The following is a 23,248-nucleotide window of genomic DNA, read 5'->3' as shown; positions in this document are numbered from 1 at the left end:
TAGGGGTTAGTAAATCCAGTCAACCAAGATAAGAAGCCTGTGTAATGGTTAAATCAATTAAGGGTTTACAATGAGATCGGCAAGGCAGGTTCATTAGACAAAATAGGATGATCTGCTTTAATGTACACACATTTCATTTCCCCACTCCTATACTATCTGTCACCATCGCATGAAACATTTCCTAATTACTCCCCTGGGTGTGTTGTAGAACACCCACCATTTGTTTTATTTGTTGGTTTACCTAAGTACAATGTGTCTATCACTCATATAGTATTTGCAAGGCATAGAGAGACAATCTCTCTCTCTCTCTCTCTCTCTCTCTCTCTATCTCTCTCTCTCTCTCTCTCTCTCTCTCTCTCTCTCTCATATATTATTTGCAAGGCATAGAGAGGCAATCTCTCTCTCTCTCTCTATCTATCATCTAACTCTCTCTCTCTCTCTCACTCATATATTATTTGCAAGGAATAGAGAGGCAATCTCTCTCTCTCTCTCTCTCTATCATCTATCTACCAACCATCCATCCATCCATCCGATTATTTATCTATCTAATTATCTATCTGTCTATAATCTCTCTATCTCACACACTCTCAATTATCTGTAAATTTTTATATCTTTTTACTCTTCTATCATCTATCATTCATGTGCTCATGATAGTTAAGCTCCACTATCTATATAAATGTCAACAACTCAACATAAAACACAACTATTCAGGGTCGGACGGTGCTACGATTTCTTTTCTGGTATAAAGGACTTTGTATTTCGATACAGCTGTGCAAAAAAATGGTCATTCTCCTAAATTAACTGGATAATTATTGCCTACTACTTAATAGAAACATTTTTAAATCTAGTGTCAATCAATGCTCTACCACATGTTTTTGCATTGTTTTTTATTATTGTTTTGGTGACTTTACATTGCGTTTCATCGTTATTTAAATGGAAATATATGCTGCATGACTTGACTTGAAACTCTGTGAGTGACGCATTTCTGGGGATATATACTTACCTTTCTTGGCGGGCACCCAGGTGTGTACTTGAGTAAACGGTGTGCACCTTTGGAACTGTGTATATATATATATATATATATACTAAGTTATGACAACTCAGATGACTCACCAAGTTAAGTCACAAGTAGTGATGGGCAAATTTATTCACCAGGCGTGATTTTGTGGCGATTTCCTGCGATTCACCGCCAGCGAATAAATTCTCGAAACTGCAGCGAAAATTTGCCTGCATCGAAAATTTGCCGGCATCAAAAAAAATGGAAGCCAACGTAAAAAAAATGGCATCAAAAACGAACGCCAGCGTCAAAAATGAGACGCCGGCACCGTTTTGCAAATTTTTCACTGATTTGCGGGAAATTCGCCAATTTTTCGGCAAAGAGAAACGCTCAAATTCGCCCATCACTAGTCACAAGATTAACTGATTAAAATGCTGCATCCCGTTTCCATGTGTTAATGGGCAAGTTACATAATCCACTTGTCTCCCCGATGGAACCTGCAATGGACAGATACTGCTGCCTATAATTATATAATGAATGCCTAGTATATATATACAGGGAGTGATCCAATTATTATTTTATTGTTAGGACGGACTTTATTTCCTCCCCTTCACCTTTGAATGGTTGGAGGTTTTGCCATTTTTTAGGCCTCCAGTATGTCTTCTTCAGTCTCACTTAGGGTGGCCCCACCCATCCATATAGTCTAGGGATGCACTGAATTAAGAATTTGGTTCGGGATTCGGCCAGGATTCGGCTTTTCTCAGCCAAATTCTTGGGCCTGGTTGAACCAAATCTGAATACTAATTTGCATATTCTAATTTGCATACTCAAATTATGGATGGGAAGGGAAATCTCGTGACTTTTCACCACAAAACAAGGTAAAAAAAAAATGTTAAACTTTTTCCTTTCCTGACCCTAATGTGCAAATGCATATTAGGATTTGGATTCGGTTTGGTATTCGACTGAATTTTTCATGAAGGATTTGGGGATTTGGCCGAATCCAAAATAGTGGAATATGGTGCATTCCTAATACAGTCTACTCGATAAATGCTTGAATATTGTAATTAGACCAGCCACACTGATGGCCAACAGCACTGCACCGTTCCATTGAGCTAAAATTTGCTGCACCTTACACATTACTTTCTGCTTGATGGTCCATCTACCAAGAAGAGAAATTGTCAGGACTATAATTTCATAGTTTGGGAAGATGTAACCACAGGGTGGCATACATGGTGACCAATCAGATCTTTTCTTTCAATTTCAACTTATGGTTGCTAGTACAGGCATGGGATCCCTTATCCAGAAACCCATTATCCAGAAAGTTCCAAATTACAGAATGGATGTCTCCGATAGACTCCATTACAATAAAATAATCCACATTTTTAACAATGATTTCCTTTTTCTGTGTAATAATAAAACAGTAACTTGTACTTGATCCCAACTAAGATATAATTAATCCTTATTGGAAGCAAAACCAGCCTATCGGGCTTATTTAATGTTTACTAGTAGACTTTACTAGTTTAATGATTTTCTAGAAGACTTAGGGAATAAAGATCCAAGTTATGGAAAATATATTATCCAGAAAACCCCAGGTCCCAAGTATTCTGGATAACAGGTCCAACACCTGTAACAATGTTAGTAAATCAACCCCTTGTTGTACTATATGTGTGCATATTTGTTGCTTGACTTTTGCCCTAAATATTTCCATGAAAATATGAATAATTTTATTTGTATTTATCTGAATATGTTGATAAACATATAAATTTTATTTTTATTTATTGAAATACTTGATGAAAATACTTTCTAGATATTTTGACTTTTTTCTTTTGAAAACAGTTTACTACTATTAAAAATAATAATTTTCTGAAATATATAGCTAATAATCATATTTTTGTTATATCACTATAGAATTCTAAACTATCATTTTATTATTATTTTTATTATTATTGTTATTATTATTATTATTATTAATAATAATAATAATAATCATAATCATAATAATCATAATAACCATAATAATAATAATAACCATAACAATAATAATAATAATAATAATAATAATAATAATAATAATAATATTACAGTTGTTAAATAAATAAATACATACCTTTTTTAATGTATACATTTTAAGGCATACAGATTTTTTTTAAGGCATACAGTATTTATTTTACTTTTGGGAGTCTACCACTGATCTGCTGCTTTGAAAAACAATATTTTTGAGAGACATCGGAGAAAGAATTTGGGTAAATAGCTTTCTTGATGGGAAATTAGTTCCTTTTTCAAGGCAAAAGGGGAAAGCAGTGTGTGAAATGGGCATTTGTCTGTTAAATTTATGGTGCCGGGCACAATATTAATCTTCCATTCAGCTCAAGGCTTTTTGCCTTTGCTTCATTTGTCTGAAAACTTTTTCACACTCCCTGACCCCACAGCTCAAATTCACCAACAGAGATGGAGTTTGATCTTCCCACATGCCAGAGAAATGCTCATTCAGAATGTCTCCTGTATTTTTCTGCCTCGAGAGGGCATGACATATTGAACAGAAATATGTATCTCAACAGGGAAAGTGTAGACGGCCAGAGAGAAGGATTTCAAGCTCCAGAGAAACGGAAGGAAATGCTTTGCAGAATAGGTTGGAGTATATCTGTAGAAATAAGAAGTCAAATCAACTGGACTTGCTGTGCTTTTTCCTTGAAGATGTTTCACCAGTCATCCAACTGGCTTTCTCAATTCAGAATAACTTGTAAATATTTTTTCAGGAATATATCCTCTAGAATGTTGCTCCAATCAACATAATCTGTTTATCATAATCAGCAAGGATGTCATGAAGTTAGGTGTTGATTATGCAACATTGGAGGTTTGAGATGTTATGAAACCTTCCAGGGAGAGGTGCCAAAACAGCATTGTATGTGGCAGACAATAGGGGGCAGATTTATCAAGGGTCGAATTTCAAGTGTATGGGAGTTTCTAAAAACTCCCATAAACTCAAAATTCAAAAAAAACTATGCATTGACAATTTATTTAAAAATATTTTTTTTTTAAATCGGCGTGAATAGGATTGGCCTGCCAACTCAAATTCGATTTGAGTTTTTCCACAAGAAAAAAAATGTATCCAAAAGTCAATCAAATTGATTGTAGGAGGTCCCCCATAGGCTAAGACACCAATTCAGCAGGTTTTAGATGGTGAATAGTCAAATTTGAATTCTTAAATGGACAGTACATGATAAATTTAGAATTTCAATTTTGTTTTCACACAAATCGAATTTGGACTATTCCCTAGTCGAATTACAATAAAATAAACTCCAAATACTAATTCGAAAATTCTAATTTTCAATTCGATCCTTGATAAACCTGCCCCTAGATGTCGCACTCCCCCGCCTCTATTCAAATTTGTTTTTTCAGTTTTTATATATTTGGCTTCTTTAACACTCTCCCGGTCTATAATCTCATCTTGGCAGTCTTAAAACATGGGTCCTTTTTATTTTAGCTAAAAATACACAGCTGAGTCCTGAGCAAAGGAGCTGACACTTCTGTGCTGCGCCATACACTAATGTTACTGTTGTTTGGTATGGAGTGCATGGATGTAGTGTAACGCTCACCGGGTAGGTTGATTGATGAATTAAATAATGGATTCAAATTTTTAAAGGGATACTTTCATTCCTTTTGTAAAAATTTGTGTTTTTGCATACACTTATAACTAATTTTGAAACAGATTTCAGCAGTTTTCATAAAACTGGATATTATTTGTCTTACTCTTCTAACTCATCCTTTGAATAATGGGTTTCAGATAGTGGTCCAGTTGCTCTTCCATAACATAGAGTCTTGGATATAAACATGAGAAAACTGATGGTACATGAGAAGACAAGCTAAAAGACAGTTTATTGCCAATAGATTAGCCACAATAGGGCAACACATAACACTATATTTATTATGCAGAATGCTTTACCAACCGAGTAAACAGCTCTAGACGCTGTCTCTGTTTGTTTAGGATAGCAGCTGCTATATTAGCTTGCTGTGACATCACTTCCTGCCTGAGACTCTCCCTGGTTACTCATAGCTCTGAGCTCAGATTACAGCAGGGATTTGAGGGTGGAGAAAACTGAGCATGCTCAAGCCCAAGCCCTGGAGGTTTAAGCTCAAAACAGGAAGTCTGATACGGAAGTACGCAATAGAAGAATAGAAATTCTGTGTTTCTTTTGACAGAGAACTCAGAGCAGCATTACTTTGAGGGTTTACTGGTGTATTTATATAGACCTTTCTGAAAAAGTTACTTAGTTTTAACCTTTCCTTCTCCTTTAACCACACAATTAAAGCCCCCTATACAATTATAGCACACAAACTCATAAACAGCTCGGTTTTGCCCTGCTAATGTTTAATTCCTGTGGGATATTGGCAAAGAAAAGCCGCACAGTAGTCTCCTTCTGTTATATAACTGTATCAAGATTAACAGAGCGCTGGTAGGCAGAATTCTCATTGGATCATCTTCTTGCATCTTTAATTTAGTTAGAGTTTATGGAAGATTAACATCTCATTAAAGCACAATCCTGTTGACAATCCTTAGCCTTTTTTTTCAGCCTGGTAAAAAATCACTGTAAAAAAATCACTTGAAATGTTTATGAAAAACTGACTAGCTACTCCCGGCTGTGGGCACTTTTAGAAAGTGGCACAGAAAATCATATGCTTCCATTCCCTCCACAATATGGAGCCAGCGCTGCCCCCTCTGAAGATCCAGATATGTAGGAAGGGGAAGGTGTAATCTGGCTTTATTTAAACAATTATTGTTGGGAACATTTTGTTTCCTTCCCAAAATAGCAACAAAGAAAGCCAGCCTTTAATAAAGTTATTAATAAGTCTAGATCTCTCAATGGATTCTCTGTACACTGTATGCAGAGGAGTAGCTTTAGTTCAGTAGGGGAGCCTGGATATTTCTTAAATGTTCCTTGCTTTGAACAATAAGTGCTTTAAAGTGCCTAAATATATAAAGGATAGCACAGCGTATTTATTTATATACTTAGACAGTACAGTACGAGGGTATAGCTTATTGTGTGCCCAGAACATTCCTTCTCTGTATATTTGTATTTATACATATGGGAGGAGGAGGTGCCATATTGATTCCCTTAGACAGTACAGTATGAGGGTATAGCTTATTGTGTGCCCAGAACATTCCTTCTCTGTATATTTGTATTTATACATATGGGAGGAGGTGCCATATTGATTCCCTTAGACAGTACAGTATGAGGGTATAGCTTATTGTGTGCCCAGAACATTCCTTCTCTGTATATTTGTATTTATACATATGGGAGGAGGAGGTGCCATATTGATTACCTTAGACAGTACAGTATGAGGGTATCGCTTATTGTGTGCCCAGAACATTCCTTCTCTGTATATTTGTATTTATACATATGGGAGGAGGTGCCATATTGATTCCCTTAGACAGTACAGTATGAGGGTATCGCTTATTGTGTGCCCAGAACATTCCTTCTCTGTATATTTGTATTTATACATATGGGAGGAGGAGGTGCCATATTGATTCCCTTAGACAGTACAGTATGAGGGTATAGCTTATTGTGTGCCCAGAACATTCCTTCTCTGTATATTTGTATTTATACATATGGGAGGAGGAGGTGCCATATTGATTCCCTTAGACCAGGGATCCCCAACCTTTTCAACCCATGAGCAACATTCAGGATTAAAAGGAGTTGGGGAGCAACACATGCATGAAAAATATTCTTGGGGTGCCATATAAATGCTGTGATTGGCCATTTGGTAGCCCCTATGTGGATTGTCAACCTACAATGAGGCTCTGTTTGGCAGTACACCTGTTTTTTATACAACCAAAACTTGCCTCCAAGCCTGGAATTCAAAAATAAGCTCCTGCTTTGAGGCCACTGGGAGCAACATCCAAGGGGTTGGAGAGCAACATGTTGCTCACGAGCTACTGGTTGGGGATCACTGCCTTAGACAGTACAGTATGAGGGTATATCTTATTGTGTGCCCAGAACATTCCTTCTCTGTATATTTGTATTTATACATATGGGAGGAGGAGGTGCCATATTGATTCCCTTAGACAGTACAGTATGAGGGTATAGCTTATTGTGTGCCCAGAACATTCCTTCTCTGTATATTTGTATTTATACATATGGGAGGAGGAGGTGCCATATTGATTCCCTTAGACAGTACAGTATGAGGGTATAGCTTATTGTGTGCCCAGAACATTCCTTCTCTGTATATTTGTATTTATACATATGGGAGGAGGTGCCATATTGATTCCCTTAGACAGTACAGTATGAGGGTATAATTTATTATGTGCCCAGAACATTCCTTCTCTGTATATTTGTATTTAAAGAGGGAGTTGCCATATTGTTTCCCTTGGCTATACATACATACATACATAATATTTATTCTCTGTGTTTTTTTCTTTATAATATATATGTATAATATATGAATGGGTGCTGCCATACTGCTTAGTGTTTCTGTGATACATCTACAAATTCCCCTAAACATGTTTACCCATGAGCCACATTCAGATACAAAAAAAGAGTTGGGGATCAACACAAGCATGCAAAAAGTTTCTCAGGGATACCAAATAGGCACTGTGATTGGCTAATTGGTAGCCCCTATGTTGACTGGTCGCCCTCAGGAGGCTCTGTTTGGCAACAGACCTGGTTTTTATGCAACAGTAACTTGTATCCAAGCCAGGAATTCAAAAATAAGCACCTGCTTTAAGGCAACTGTGATCAACATCCATTGGGTTGCTGAGCAACATGTTACTCCAGAGCCACTGATTGGGGATCACTGCGCTAGATGCAATATGCAGCTGATTTGCATCAAAACACAAGCACTATTGCATCTGCTTCGAAGCATCAAGTGCATTGTAGCAGACCCAATTCAGATCAAGGCTTGAAGTGTGGTGGAGACCACTGTATGAATTATCCCATAAGTGTCCAAAGGAGTAGACATTTTAAAAAAAATTGTGCTTGTTGACATCATTATTATCATCATCATCATCATTTCTGAAATATCAGAGAGGCCGTAAGCACAGGTTATAGATATATCATGCCAACATTTTCGACCAAGCAAACACAGAATAATCAGGGGAATATTCTAAATAAAAAACAGTGGATGCTTCAGAGATTTCAATGTGGTTTCCTAAAAACTTTCTGACACTCAATCAATATTTTGCAATTAAAACCCAGGACTAATGAATTGGCAGAGCGTGGCTGTCAAGATGAAGCCAATACCAAGCAATCCCCAGTACAGTACATCAACATTATTGCAATCTGCAGATCCATGTAAAAGAAAAGGCTTGAACCACTGCAGTCAGCGATCATGACATACTGAATAATGGATTGTCCTCTTTTGTAACAGCTCTTTTTACTGTAAAATTAGAGCATATTTTGCTTTACGTGAGCAACCCTTGCAAAGGTATTATTAGGCTGAGCACTTGCATTATGTATTTATGTGCCGGAGGTTATGAATGTGCTCCGATCTGCCTGTAATATATATAAAATTTCACTTACAGCTGATTTATAGGAAAATTTCATTAATCTGCACGGCAACGAGACCCAGTGGTGAGAGGCAGATTGGAAATAAACCAAGGGATGTAGTTTAGAATAAAGAACATATGATTCTGCAAAGATTAGGGTCTCTCCGAGTCAAAATGCTCATTTTGGAAGAGGAGCTAAGGGAATATTTAATATCTAAATGAGATTAATGCCGCGGCAGCAGCAGATTCTATGGGCCTGTGCATCAAGCACCGTTTATTGCTTGTTTTAATGCTTTTCAATGGTTCCGTTTCAGTTATGAAAGATATTAAATAGCCAAATCAACACAAATGTTGTTAGAGGCTCTGCAGCAGATTTGCTTAAGTTGGAAATTATAAAGGTTTCCTAGCAGTCACTGTTACCCACTAATATGAACTGGACACTGATTTAAATTTTGCCACCAGGCCTATGGGTGTCTTGTTCCACCCCTGTTGTTAGCAGTGAGATTAGTACTGACGGTGCAGAGCATGTGCCTGAACCAGAGGCTGCACCTCCATGGGGTGCAGATGCAGATACCAGTATATGTCTGGAGGAAGAGGGGTCAGTACTGACTGTTACAGAACACTTATGCTCCCAGGCGTTGTTTGCTGGAAAGGGGCATGGACACTGGAAGTTGATATGGCCCTGGTTTCTGGAGTACAAGTTCCTTCAGGTAAACAGGGTTCTGCTCCTTAGAGCTTGCACTCTAAAAGAAGGGTGCATGAGACACAAGTGGTCAGAAAGCAGAACGAGAGACTTGGCATTCAGGGTGGCAGTGACTTAAAGTGTATGACAATGTATCATGAAGGAACGCTAAGCCAGATAAGGGTAGGCTTCTCTAAAGAATAAGTTATTAATGTATCGTACATGTCTAGTGTGCATGGACTTGCTATATTTAGTATGCATACTTTAGATGTTCTATACTTTAGTGATCAATATAATATATATATATATATATATATATATATAGTCTTCCATCTGCCAACCTCTAGGACTTTATTAAACATAAGTAAACTAAGTTCTAAGATACATCTTTCTTTGACATGATGAGAATGGAATCTGGAATCTTATGTCTCCCTTTCTTTTGCTTCCTTGACTTCCTTTCTCCCCTGAAATCCCGACTGTGATTCTTTCTTAGCTATATCCTCTTTGTTCCTTATATCTATCAGCACTTACTCTATTCAAGGCAGACTTTAAGGGGTGGCATGTTGCCCAGTCACATTAAAATTAGCTATTAGCACTGGAGATGCACGTCAATCTTCAGGGCTGTGCCAAACCAAGAAGACTTGCGCGTATGCGCCTGAGAAGGGGACGGGGCGGTGCCTGGCAAGTGGGAAGGGGAGAGGACATCGCCTGGCTGGAGGAAGGGGAGGGGATGGTGCCTGGAACGGGAGGGGATAGTGAAGGGGGACGAAACTGGAAAGGAAGAGAGAGAAGAGCAGAGCTGACCTAGGGGCGGCTGGTTTGCAAATCCGGGCCTGAGGGCCCACACACATTCAGAAGCTTGCACTCTTTTAGCATTAATTTAATTACAGTTGAGTCTGGGAATCGAACACATGATCTTCGTTGGTATTTGTATAAAATATTTGTTCAAGTGGTAAACAGAGTAAACCTTGTGAAAAGCATAAAGAATTTTCAAGTGCATCACCAATTTTGCAGGCAAAAAACAAAGGAACCTGCTCAATTCCAAGCCATGAAAATGTTTGCTTTATATTCAATAAATGTAATTGAATACTTTTAGGAAGGAAGTGTGGAGTTAGCAATGATCATATGATATAGATCCTCCCGGATCTTGAAAGTGTTTCTCTACTTACCACTAGCTGTTCCTTTTCAAATTAAACATGAAAAGTTATACATTAAAGATAATACAGAAAATAAGACAGACCTATAAATAATATGTTTCCATGACTTCAAAATATGAAAGTGTAGATGACTAATTTTTTTCTCTTTTTTTTTTTTACTTTTTTCAGACTCCTGGAACTCCTGAAGGACCAAACACGAATAAATTATGAATGTTGAACAAGATGAAATTACATTCACCGCAGATGATGATAGGTCCTAGGTTTAACAGGGCCCTATTTGACCCCCTTTTTATTGTGCTGTTGGCTCTTCAGCTTCTTGTGGTGGCGGGTTTAGTCAGGGCTCAGACCTGCCCTTCCGTATGTTCTTGTAGTAACCAGTTCAGCAAGGTCATTTGCACACGAAGAAACCTTCGAGAGGTCCCAGACGGTATATCCACCAACACAAGACAACTGAACCTTCATGATAATCAGATCCAGATAATCAAAGTGGACAGTTTTAAACACTTAAGACATTTAGAAGTTTTACAGTTGAGCCGAAATCACATTAGGACGATTGAAATTGGTGCTTTCAATGGCTTGGCGAATCTGAATACACTGGAACTCTTTGACAATCGTTTGACCACTATTCCTAATGGAGCTTTTGAATATCTGTCAAAACTGAAAGAGCTTTGGCTAAGAAACAATCCCATTGAAAGCATTCCATCCTATGCTTTTAATCGTATTCCTTCTCTGCGTCGGCTAGATTTGGGAGAGATGAAAAGATTGTCATATATTTCAGAGGGAGCATTTGAAGGCCTTTCAAATCTCAAATATTTGAACCTTGGGATGTGCAACTTAAGAGAAATCCCCAATCTTACTCCTCTTGTTAAACTAGATGAGTTAGATCTTTCTGGGAATCATTTGTCTGTTCTTCGACCTGGATCTTTCCAAGGATTAACCCATCTTCAAAAATTGTGGATTATGCATTCCCAAATTCAGGTAATTGAAAGGAATGCCTTTGATGACCTTCAGTCACTGGTGGAACTTAATTTGGCACATAATAATCTAACTTTACTGCCTCATGATCTTTTCACACCTCTTCATAATCTACAAAGGATTCAATTACATCACAACCCCTGGAACTGCAACTGTGACATCCTTTGGCTTAGTTGGTGGCTCAAAGAGATAGTCACTACTGGCAGCACATGCTGTGCTCGTTGTAGTACTCCCCCAAATCTAAAAGGAACTCACATTGCAGAGCTGGACCACAACTATTTCACTTGTTATGCTCCTGTAATTGTAGAGCCCCCTGCTGACCTGAATGTCACAGAAGGCATGGCGGCTGAGCTGAAATGTAGGGCATCAACATCATTGACTTACGTTAGTTGGATTACTCCAAATGGAACTATTATGACCCATGGATCTTATAAAGTACGTATTTCAGTATTAAATGATGGCACGCTGAACTTTACAAATGTAACAGTGAGGGACACAGGCTTGTACACCTGTATAGTAAGTAATTCCGCTGGGAACACCACTGCCTCGGCGACACTGAATGTGACGGCATCTGACACTGGTTACACTTACTTTTCCACTGTTACAGTAGAGACTATGGAACCATCTCAGGATGAGGCAAGGACCACAGAAAATAATGTCGGCCCCACCCCAGTCATTGATTGGGAAACCACCAATGCAACCACTTCTCTAATGCCTCAGAGCACAAGGTTCACAGAAAAAACCATCACCGTCCCTGTAACAGATGCAAACAATGGAATGCCAGGTATTGATGAGGTTATGAAAACCACCAAAATAATCATTGGCTGTTTTGTGGCCATTACCTTAATGGCAGCAGTGATGCTGGTTATTTTCTACAAGATGAGAAAACAGCATCATCGGAAGAATCATCACGCTCCAACGCGGACTGTTGAAATTATTAATGTGGATGATGAACTCACGGCTGACACACCTATTGAAAGCCACTTGCCCATGCCGGCAATAGAACATGAGCATTTAAACCATTATAACTCTTATAAGTCTCCTTTTAATCACACGACGACAGTGAACACAATAAATTCAATACACAGCTCTGTGCATGAACCTTTATTGATTCGAGCAAACTCTAAAGACAATGTGCAGGAAACTCAGATCTAAAATTGTAAATTCACCAGATTAAAAAAAACAAAAAAAAAAAAGACAATTTATAAACAGACAAAATGACTGGGCTAAATCTACTGTTTCCAATAAAAAAGTGTCTTTACAAAAAAAAGAAATAATAAAAAAAAGAAAGAAATTTATTTATTAAAAATTCTATTGTGATCTAAAACTGCTGAAATCTTGTATTCCTAAAACCTGAATTCATTTGGTTTTACTACGATTCCCTCTTTTTTAATCAAGTGATCAGAATTTATGATTTGAGAAATTTTGAATGAATTCATGATGCTTTAAATATGTTTATGGTTACTTTTAGATATTCCACTTGGTCAGTCATATCTATCATTTTGTCCTTTTTATTTTGCTAAAGATTAGTCATGTATGTAAAAAAAAAAGCTGCTTTTCTATTCTAGGTCACTTTAAAAAATATATATGGTATATAAAACATGTACCTGCCATTTTTATAATCTGTAGTGTGAGTTTCCAAATTCAAACTCTACTTTGATTGATAAATTTGCAATAATAGCCTCTACGTTCCCTACTCCTTATTAAGCACAACAGATTTTTGATTTCTGGAATTGATCTTCAAAATAAATGTATGATGAGAAAAAGTGGGGATCATTAAATATCACAGGGAAAATCTGTCCCGTGCAGTAACCCATGGCTACCAGTAATTTATGATCTTTTATCAGGGGAGGAGGCTGCAATTAGTGGTTGGAGAGGCTACCAGTAGAGTAAAGTCTTCCATCAGCATTTCTGTCTCACATTAACCGGTTAGATAAGAAGCTGCATTGGAACATACAGTATGGAAGATTTTACATTTATCGTTTTGCATTCACAGAATATGTAATAAATGGTGGGAGCCATCAGTTTACCTTCAAAAATTTAGGTGTTCTCAATAGACGTCAAAACAACAGTTGTCGGGTTATTCTTAAATTGTTGCCCTACTGAAGTAACAGTGGATATCTCAGTGGAAGTCAATAATATGGCAGATCCAATTAGCATGACTCAGTCCAAATTTACAGAGTAAGCTCTTATCCTTTTCTTTCTATGTAATGGGAATTAAATAGAAGATCTTCTAATTTACCCAAGTCATTTGTTTGAGGCAGAGCATTTGATAGGCCTCGGTAACCGAAAATGGTTTCTGAAAGGACAAAAAATGCCATGTTATCAGTAGGTTTATATAAAGAGAATAAAATGATCTTTATTGATATACTCTGTATTTGATAGAAGCCCTAGCTTACTGAATAACACAAAGAGGGATATTACGCAACAACAAATTAATTTCTTTAAGGGATCCATAAATCGATGGCCAGTTAAAATGTTGTAAAATTACCTAAATTTATTGCCTCAAATGGTAAAATAAGGTTATAAAGAGATATTTTTGAAATTACATTGGTTGTGTAGTTGGTATTATTAACTGCTTTGTAGCAGAGACATTGTACAAATGGTCATTTAACAGCAAAGGGAGCTTCCAAAGCAAACTACTCTACACTATTTTCCAATGACTGACTTAATTCATGGCCTCTTCTTCTAGAAGTTCAATGAGTTTCAGTCTAAAATATTAATTGCATCCTTTGTAGCAAAGGCAGAAATGAATGGAGGACACATATGCTCCAGCTATAGCACCAGTACATGAACAACGGCCTCTGTCTTTCCCTGCCTTCATATGAGGCTATAGGAGGTGAGTGACATTATTTTTTTTATTAAATCTAAAGAGCATATTTTATTCCCCCACTCTGTTCCACTTCAAAACCTATGTATTATGTACTTATGATGCTGAAGACCATCGGCAACCTGTGCCTCCTTCTTCTGGAAAGGAGAGCAAAAATAACGTTCCATTTTACCGAATCCCGAGAAGATCTCACCAGAAAAAAATAAACAGAACATCTGGCACCTTTTGTATGTTATTGTTGTATGAACATGTATATTGTCACTTTGTTTTTGAGATTTTAGATTTTCACTGGGAAACCTGAAAAGTAGACCACTACATATCATAGTAAAATACAAGAGGTGTGGGAAAGCATGGTCGAATTATGGGAGATTCTGATGATGCCTATTTACAATAGGACAATGGATAGAAGTCAAGCCTGAAAACCAATAAGGTTTAAATTTGGAAGGGAAAGAACAATAACTTTCTTTGATATTACATGGAGTAAAAGATGGAAACTGCTGCAACCATAGCTTCTCATTATCAGGTCTAAACATCTCAATGCTGTTTCTTATTATCAGTGTCCAACCAATGATTATTTGGTAGCTGCCATATTTGGTAGCTGCCATAGAAAACCTATGACAGTGTCCAACCAATGATGGTAGATTACTTGGTAACTGTCATAGAAATCCTAGCGACCTGCTGAATCACAACTTTGTGGCCACCACAAAATGAAAAATCTTCTGTATCCCTTGTTGCAAATCAAAGAAAACTATGCAGAACAATAGAATCCAACCATGAGCGAGGCTTCACTGTGCACTTGGAATTTGAATATGCAGACTAATTATACTCTTAGTAGCACTAATATAAACACATGGGTAAGAAACTAGGAGTACTTACCTGTAGTAAGCAGTACTAGTCAGGTACAGCTAGAAATAATCCTGCATTTAATGGGGTAAGTCTTCCCTTATTACAAAGGCCTGTTTGGCTCCATTGAAAATGTTAACTATAATAGTGGCCTTCAGTACACAAACTGAACGTTATTGAAACAGAGAGAGTCCAGAGTAATATATATATGACCAATATGTATAAGGAGAACCATACAATAAGGGGCGGATTTATCAAGGGTCGAAGTGAATTCGAGGGAATTTTTGAAGTAAAAAAATTCGAAATTCTAAGTAATTTTTTGGATACTTCAACCATGGAATAGGATACTACGACTTCGAATTTACTTTGAATTCGATTAGAAGTAAAATAGTTTGAATATTCGATAATCAAAGTACTGTCACTTTATAAAAACTTCGACTTCAATCGTTCGCCAAATTAAACCTAGCCTATGGAGACCTTCTAATGCATTATTTTGAAGTCGAAGTAAAATCGTTCAATCGTACAATAAAATCGTTTGAATCGTTTGATTCGAAGGATTTGACCGTTCGATCGAACAATTCTACTTCAACCGCAGATTACACAAATTCGATGAAAAAAGTTTGAATTCGAAGTATTTTAATTCGATGGTCGAATTTCTAAGTATTTTTTACTTCGAAATTTGACCTTTGATAAATCTGCCCCTAAATATTCTAATGTCTTATGCATCAGTAACTCATTTCAAAGGACCAAAAGGAACCCCTAGAGCTTAGAAGAAAGAAGTTTTTAAAAAGTTTTTATTTTTTTTGTAGTGAAGGCTTGGACAATTCTCTTAGTTATGGACTTAGTAATGGAACACAAATTAGATTCAATTAAGGCTTGTATGCCCTTATATATAATTGTAGCCATTTTAAATTCTGACGTAATCTTGTTCCTGTAAAATTCAACCCACTGTTCCATATCCTCTTTGTTTTTTCACGATTAATGAGATTCTAAAGTTTAAAGCTGTTGATTTATTTCACTTTCAGTTTTCAGCTTTCAGTCAACACATGCTTAAGCCTTTTGCCATCCGAGAACCGTGTTATCAAAACTGCCATCCACTTATAATGTGTAGAGGCAAGCAGAGCGGTAAAGGCTGAGACCTTGTTATTTTTATTGAGGTAGAATTCTGGAAATGTAAAATGCTGGAATGAGTTAAGGTTTTATGAGCATTAGTTATTGCAACATATGCCCTTATATGGCAGATCAATATATTTTATTATCATTGGATTTATTGCCAGTCGCAGGGGGTGTTATATATTATGGCATATTATTTTCAACTGCAAAATCTAATAGTATGTTAGCCTGATCTTAAAATGATACTGGCACTTAAAAATAAAATATCCATTGAAAATAATGTGAATCTATATGCTGCTTATACATAGGGCCCATATTGCTTTTGTTGGATACTTCAAGCATGTTGAGTATTAATGCTAAATAGGAGACAGATGGGTGTGACGTAAAGTTACAGACCCATCATAAAGATGGCACCAAAAATATACTCAAGAAAAACAGAGGCACATCAAGATCTGCATGACCTAAAATGATTCAGTAATATTATTATTAGACTTGAGTCATTATTGGTCTGTTCATTTGAAAAGTCTTCATTAATGTGCAGAAAAATGAAAAAAATTGGTAAAATTAATTAAAGTGGCTAATTAATGCTGTCATAGCTGTCTGGATAAACCATGATTTGCTGGATGATTGTGCCTTTAAAATCTCCAATATGAAGAAACAAGAGCCATAACAAAGGTACGTCGCTGATGTGCATGCATTTTTCTGGATTTTGTCATCTTCAAGTCTTCAAGCCCAACCTTCTGTGAAAATAACCCTGTATTTGGATTGATTTGTTAATTCGCTTGTCAAACTGGAGCACGGTTAGAGAATCTTGGCAAAGGTAACTGGCCAATGATGTTAAAAAGGTGGTGGTGATAAAAAGGCACCGTACACTTTGTAAGGTTGTCAACACATACCTACAATGTTGTGCAGATTCAGCAGAAAGTATGCTGGCAATTTGTTTCCCCTTTCAAGCGAATGGCAAGTTTGGTATTGCTCTCTGGGTATGAATTTTGGTTAGCAATCAATAGGTCCTGTAACCTTGAAACATTATGGGGCAGACTTATCAAGGGTCGAAGTGAATTCAAAGGAATTTTCGAAGTTGAAAAATTCAAAATTCGAAGTCATTTTTTGGATACTTCGACCATCGAATAGGATACTACGAATTCGATTTGAAGTAAAATCATTTGAATATTCGACCATTCGATAATCAAAGTAATGTCTCTTTAAAAAAAAATTTGACTTCAATACTTCGCCAAATTAAACCTGCCGAAGTGCTATGTTAGCCTATGGGGACCTTCTAGAGCATTTTTTGGAAGTCGAAGTAAAATCGTTCGATTCAAAGGATTTAATCGTTAGATCGAACGATTTTACTTCGACCGCAGGATACCCAAATTCTATGAAAAAAACTTCGACTTCAATATTCTAAGTATTTCTATCCGATGGTCGAATTTCAAAGTATTTTTAACTTCGAAATTCGACCCTTCATAAATCTGCCCCTATGTGGTGGGACTAACAGCCTTTCTTCTACCTAAAGTAATATCATAATAATAATCTTCCCACTACATTATTGGCATGGAATGGTGTTAAAGCATCTGCCACTCTTGCTCCTGTTTCTGTTGCTCTTTCCCACTACATGTTTTGCCCACCCAATAGGGGATCTGAAGAGTTGTAAAACCAATGCTGACTGTGGGTGAAGGTGTGTAATTATGCTTCTTTAAGCATTCATATAGCCTGTATATATCCATTGAATGTTGCTTGTGCAAGCTAAAAACAACAGTGTGCTCTAATTATCATTCTATATATTAGCATACTATAAAGATTTATAACACTATAGGGATCATTTATATAACCCCTTCCCTACGGGAGGAACTGCATAAGACCGTCCCCTTAGTGCTTTTTCCGACAGCACTTCTGCAGTGGGAACGTTTGCCACGGTGCTAGATCTGTCTGAATGGCTCAACAGTCATCACTAATTCAGTAGAAACATTATTGACCCAGAACTCACTGAAAGTACAAGATAAGCTTCTCAACAAGCGTGTGCTAAAGTGTTAAATTTATTTAATGCTATGTATTGTTCTGTTTTTCATAAAAAGCATTCTTCCCTTAAAGGGATCCTGTCATCGGAAAACATGTTTTTTTCAAAACGCATCAGTTAATAGTGCTGCTCCAGCAGAATTCTGCACTGGAATCCATTTCTCAAAAGAGCAAACTGATTTTTTTATATTCAATTTTGAAATCTGACATGGGGCTAGACATTTTGTCAATTTCCCAGCTGCCCCTGGTCATGTGACTTGTGCCTGCACTTTAGGAGAGAAATGCTTTCTGGCGGGCTGCTGTTTTTCCTTCTCAATGTAACTGAATGTGTCTCAGTGGGACCTGGATATTACTATTGAGTGCTGTTCTTAGATCTACTGGGCAGCTGTTATCTTGTGTTAGGGAGCTGTTATCTGGTTACCTTCCCTTTGTTCTTTTGTTTGGCTGCTGGGGGGGAAGGGAGGGGGTGATATCACTCCAACTTGCAGTACATCAGTAAAGAGTGATTGAAGTTTATCAGAGCACGAGTCACATGACTTGGGGCAGCTGGGAAATTGACAATATGTCTAGCCCCATGTCAGATGGAAATGGAAATGGATTTCAGTGCAGGATTCTGGTGGAGCAGCACTATTAACTGATTCATTTTGAAATGAATGATAGTATCCCTTTAAGGTCTCTATCACATTTACATACACTAGGGGCAATTTTATAAGGAGGTAATTAAACTGTTTTGAAGTGTGGAGGAAAGCCAAACACACATGAGGAGAAGATACAACTTGCATTTAGAAACATCCCCCATAAATGACATATCCTTTTATTTTATTCCATTATAAAGGCACTAGCTACCCCCCCCCAAAAAAAAAAAAACCCTTACAGCTTGTATCCATTATGCACCTGCAATAGCCAGATAGGGCTCCACAGTGTCTTCCATTTTTCAGTGTTTCCTAGTTTCCATGTATAAATGAAGCATGGGAATGCCAAGAGGCCCCAATGCTCCCCCGCCTCTGATATCTATAGTAACACACTAATGCTCCACAGAGCTAGAGCTTAGTTCCTGTCTCCTGACACTCAAGGTAATAAACTCAAAGATCGAATCTAGTAACCCATAGCAACCAATGAGAAAATTACCTGCTCCGCTGCTATTTGAAAGCAATTCAGTGATTGTTTGTTATAGGTACCTGAGCAAGCTTAGCACATTTTATTCTATTTATGCTTATTAAATGTAATCAAAGGGGAATTATAGTAGCCTAAGTAGAACATCTCCAGCATAATACATCTGTTGATTTACACAGTTTTTAGTATGCTGGTCCCTTGCTAAACATTTTCTAGCTGGTGTTCTCTGTAGCTCGTCAGTTTCTCTCCACCCCAACAGAATAGTGTGTATATATCCAAGATGAAGTTTACTGGATGCATGCTGAGTTTACTTTGAAGCGTTCAAGGATCACTATACAGCTACAGAAAAAGTAAGATGAATGGATGTTTTCCACTATAAAAATTAAAAATGTAACCAATATCTATCTATCTATCTATCTATCTATCTATCTATCTATCTATCTATCATCTATCTCTCTCTCTGTCTGTCTGTCTGTCTGTCTGTCTGTCTGTCTGTCTGTCTATCTATCAATCATTCTATTAAATGTAATCAAAAGGGAATTATGGTAGCCTAAGTAGAACATCTCCAGCATAATACATCTGTTGATTTACAAAGTTTTTAGTATGCCCATAGACTTGTATGGCATCGTGCCTCAAAAAAAAAAAAACGCACGTCAAAAAAAATTTGGGTCAAATTCGCACATCCCTATTTATGATTATCTATCTCAATCGACTAATTTCTATATGTCCCTATATTCTTTCTTTCTTTCTTTCTTTCTTTCTTTCTTTCTTTCTTTCTTTCTTTCTTTCTTTCTTTCTTTCTTTCTTTCTTTCTTTCTTTCTTTCTTTCTTTCTTTTTCTTTCCTCTTGTAATGTTTTCCATTTATTCATGTAAAGCAGAACAAGGAGAGATCGGCACATAGGTACAATTGCAACATGGGGTAAACCCCTAAGTGTTTATTGTGTCATAGTTTGCACAACGTTTCGGGGGCACGCCCCTTCGTCAGGTGATCTCTCCTTGTTCTGCTTTACATTGGAAATCGTGGGAGTGCCGTCTCCCCAGAGGATTGTGCACCAGGCCACTGAAAAGGGAAGGCGAGGTTGTGCGCTCACACCGTGTTCTACGAATTCCATTTATTCATAACATGCCAATATATACCACTGTACATAACAGTATATACCTTACCAACAAACTGATATACCAGGTAATGAGGGTTCTGCCCATAAAGACTTACATTCATATATTAATCATTATCAACCATATATTTTCTGTCTGCTATCTATCTTTCATCTATATCTAGCTATCTATATTCTTTCTTTTGTCAATAATAAATATATGCTATCTATCTATCTATCTATCTATCTATCTATCTATGTATCTATCTATCTATCTATCATCTATCTATCTATCTATTTCTCTATCTATCTATCTATTATCTATCTATCTATTTCTCTTTCTATCATCTATCTATCAATCTATCTATCTATCTATCTATCTATCTATCTATCTATCTATCTATCTATCTATCTATCTATCTATCTATCTATCTATCATCTATCTATCTATCTATCTATCTCTTAAGCTATCTATATATCTATATTTTCTTTCTTTCTTTCCTTCCTTCCATTTCTTTACTGTCAAGTTTCCTCTTGAGACCTGCCACAGTTCCTCTGTCTTTTCCATGGGTAAGGGTCATTTTGTTCCATACTAACATATCATAATTGTTCCACTATAAAAATTAAAAATGTAATCAAAACAATTCTTTCTTTCTTTTTTCCAAATACAACATTCCTGATGCACTTAGGCTTCATGGTAACCGAAGAAAAAATCAATGTGCAGAGTGGCTGTCCTACTTTCCAAAAAAACTGTCCACATTACCTGACATATTCATAACCTTTCATGCTCTGCTGTGTGGCTCATCCTGTGTTGGAACATAACGCCAACTATTACAGGTCATCCAGGAAAAACACCTCCTGTGGTTCCATCACTTAAGCCCTTCTTTTGGTTTATAATAACTGCAGTGCACTTCTCTTTACGCTGTTGTGTTGCTCGAGACAACAGCGCAACCTAACACATCAATGATTTCTCAAGCAGCCAAGAATGCTTAATAGCGTCCTAAGGTTATATACGACATGTAACAACTCATGCTTTTTTCATAACGTTTCATTAAAGCAAAAGTATAAAGCAAAAAAAAAAAAAACAACCTATTTTCTCTTTAAACATTAAAACAACATGCACGGGAGCTCTCTCTTTGGAAACGTTATACACTATTTATATTTGTAAATAATTGAACAAAATGTGTGCAGGATTTAATTTTCCTGTTTTGTATTTATAGAATTGGATTGCAGTGGCGCAGAGACACCTCAATGAACAGGAATCTGTGCAGAATATACAGAATAAGAATATTATCCATGTAAAGAGAAGTAAATAGTTCAGTGTATTTACTGTACATAATATAAAAAGGAAAATGGTGTTTCCTTTCTGGAAAAAAATATGTTTCAATGGGAGTATTAAAGGAAAGAATCAATGGGGAGTAGTAAGTTGTTAGGCACCTCCTAAATTCAGACCTCAGGCCAATGCTCCTCTTTTTCCCCAAAACACAGACCGGAGATACTTTTCTTCTCCATGTTACCAAACTCTTCTTTTGCCCTAGTATTCTCTACCCATCCTCTAAAAACACTTCACCAATGTATGTACTATGCTAGCAGAAGAGCAGAACATGTTGGACCATGCATGGAGCTTCCAGCTTAGGGATACAGACCATTTTTAAAGTGTTTGGAGCCACCTGTACAATTTCCAATGCCTGACATTCAACGTACCCCCAATGGTTCCCATTTACCCCCAATGGTTCCCATTTAATAATCACAGTCCAAAATGTCCAAAAAGCCTGTGTAATGAAGTTGTGTATGCATAACATGGTTTTGAGTACGCTCTGACTCGTTTTAGCTTGTCTTCAGCAGAACAAATGAGGAATAACTTTAAGAACTACTAAAGCTTCAGGGGAGATACATAAGGGAATTACTACACATATTCAGCACTTACAGTGTTAAATCAATTGGCTTTTAACCTGTTCAGACACTTCCAGACTTCATTGAGTCACCAGTGTGAAATAATCCTGCATACAATTAATTAACGTTGATGGTAAATTGGCCCATAATTTTTTGAATAAAATGCATAGTAATGTGCAAAATTATGTTTACAAGCACACAACTACAATAGAACTCATTAACCTCAGTAAGCTCTGCTGCATATTGTACTGCTAATGATTTCTATACCACCTACATCTGTTCTGGACTTATCATTTATCAAACCATACTGGAGCTCATCTAGGTCAGTCCATGCCCTTAGGGGTTGAAGGGAGCATAAGAGCTGCCTTAAAAATAGTGCTCTTCATGAGGAACTAGTTTGAGTGCAACCTCCTGGAGTCATTAGTCAATAATATGCCAAAAATAATGTCATTGTGACGGATAGGGACGTTGCACTTTGCAGACTAATGACAATCATCACTTTTCAAATGCCGTTACCTAAAAGCCTATTGATTAGAATGCAACAGATTGGAATTCTTGACACCTCCCATAGAGGTGATCGAAAGAGTTAACATTTTTTAAGAGGAACTACAGTAGTTATGGAGATCAAAGTGGAGCAGATATAGTTGTTTAGTTGAGCCTGTTCCCAAAGAGCGCTTACATTTAAAGAGTTAATAAGACTGTTTCATGAAAAGTGTTATTGTTTATACACAATGGATAATTGCAGTCAAATGGGTTAATAGTGAGATTCCTTATTATTATTCTCTTACGGTGGGTTTATTTTGTGACACCAGGTAGGTCATCGACTGATATAATTTTCAACCGGTGCAGTCCATTGCCCCTGGTATTAGTCAGAGGAAGCATTGATGAGTTCCTTACAGTAGGAAAAAATGTTGACTTGAAGGAGTCCAATAAAAAGCAAAGAAGATTGGACTTGAGTAGTGATGGGCGAATTTATTCGCCAGGTGCAAATTTGCAGCGAATTCCTGCGATTTGCCGCCGGCTAATAAATTTGCGAAACTGCAGCGAAAAT

At 37.0% G+C, this 23,248-nt stretch overlaps 1 protein-coding gene across 3 annotated transcripts in view; it reads left to right on the top strand.

Moving 5' to 3' along the window:
- The window catches only part of lrrc4c.L (leucine rich repeat containing 4C L homeolog), a 439,781-nt gene extending 425,436 nt beyond the window's left edge, over positions 1 to 14,345 (top strand). For all 3 annotated transcript variants that reach the window (XM_041589745.1, XM_041589746.1, XM_018257299.2), the window contains one exon: positions 10,488 to 14,345. In XM_041589745.1, coding sequence (XP_041445679.1) covers positions 10,530 to 12,449 — 1,920 coding nt within the window. In that variant the 5' untranslated portion in view covers positions 10,488 to 10,529 and the 3' untranslated portion in view covers positions 12,450 to 14,345. The remainder of the gene's footprint in view (positions 1 to 10,487) is intronic.
- The last annotated feature ends 8,903 nt before the right edge of the window (positions 14,346 to 23,248 follow it).

This window comes from Xenopus laevis, chromosome 4L (genome assembly GCF_017654675.1).
Source record: "Xenopus laevis strain J_2021 chromosome 4L, Xenopus_laevis_v10.1, whole genome shotgun sequence".
In the NCBI taxonomy this organism is placed as follows: domain Eukaryota; kingdom Metazoa; phylum Chordata; class Amphibia; order Anura; family Pipidae; genus Xenopus; species Xenopus laevis.
This window is presented reverse-complemented; position numbering and strand designations above follow the sequence as displayed.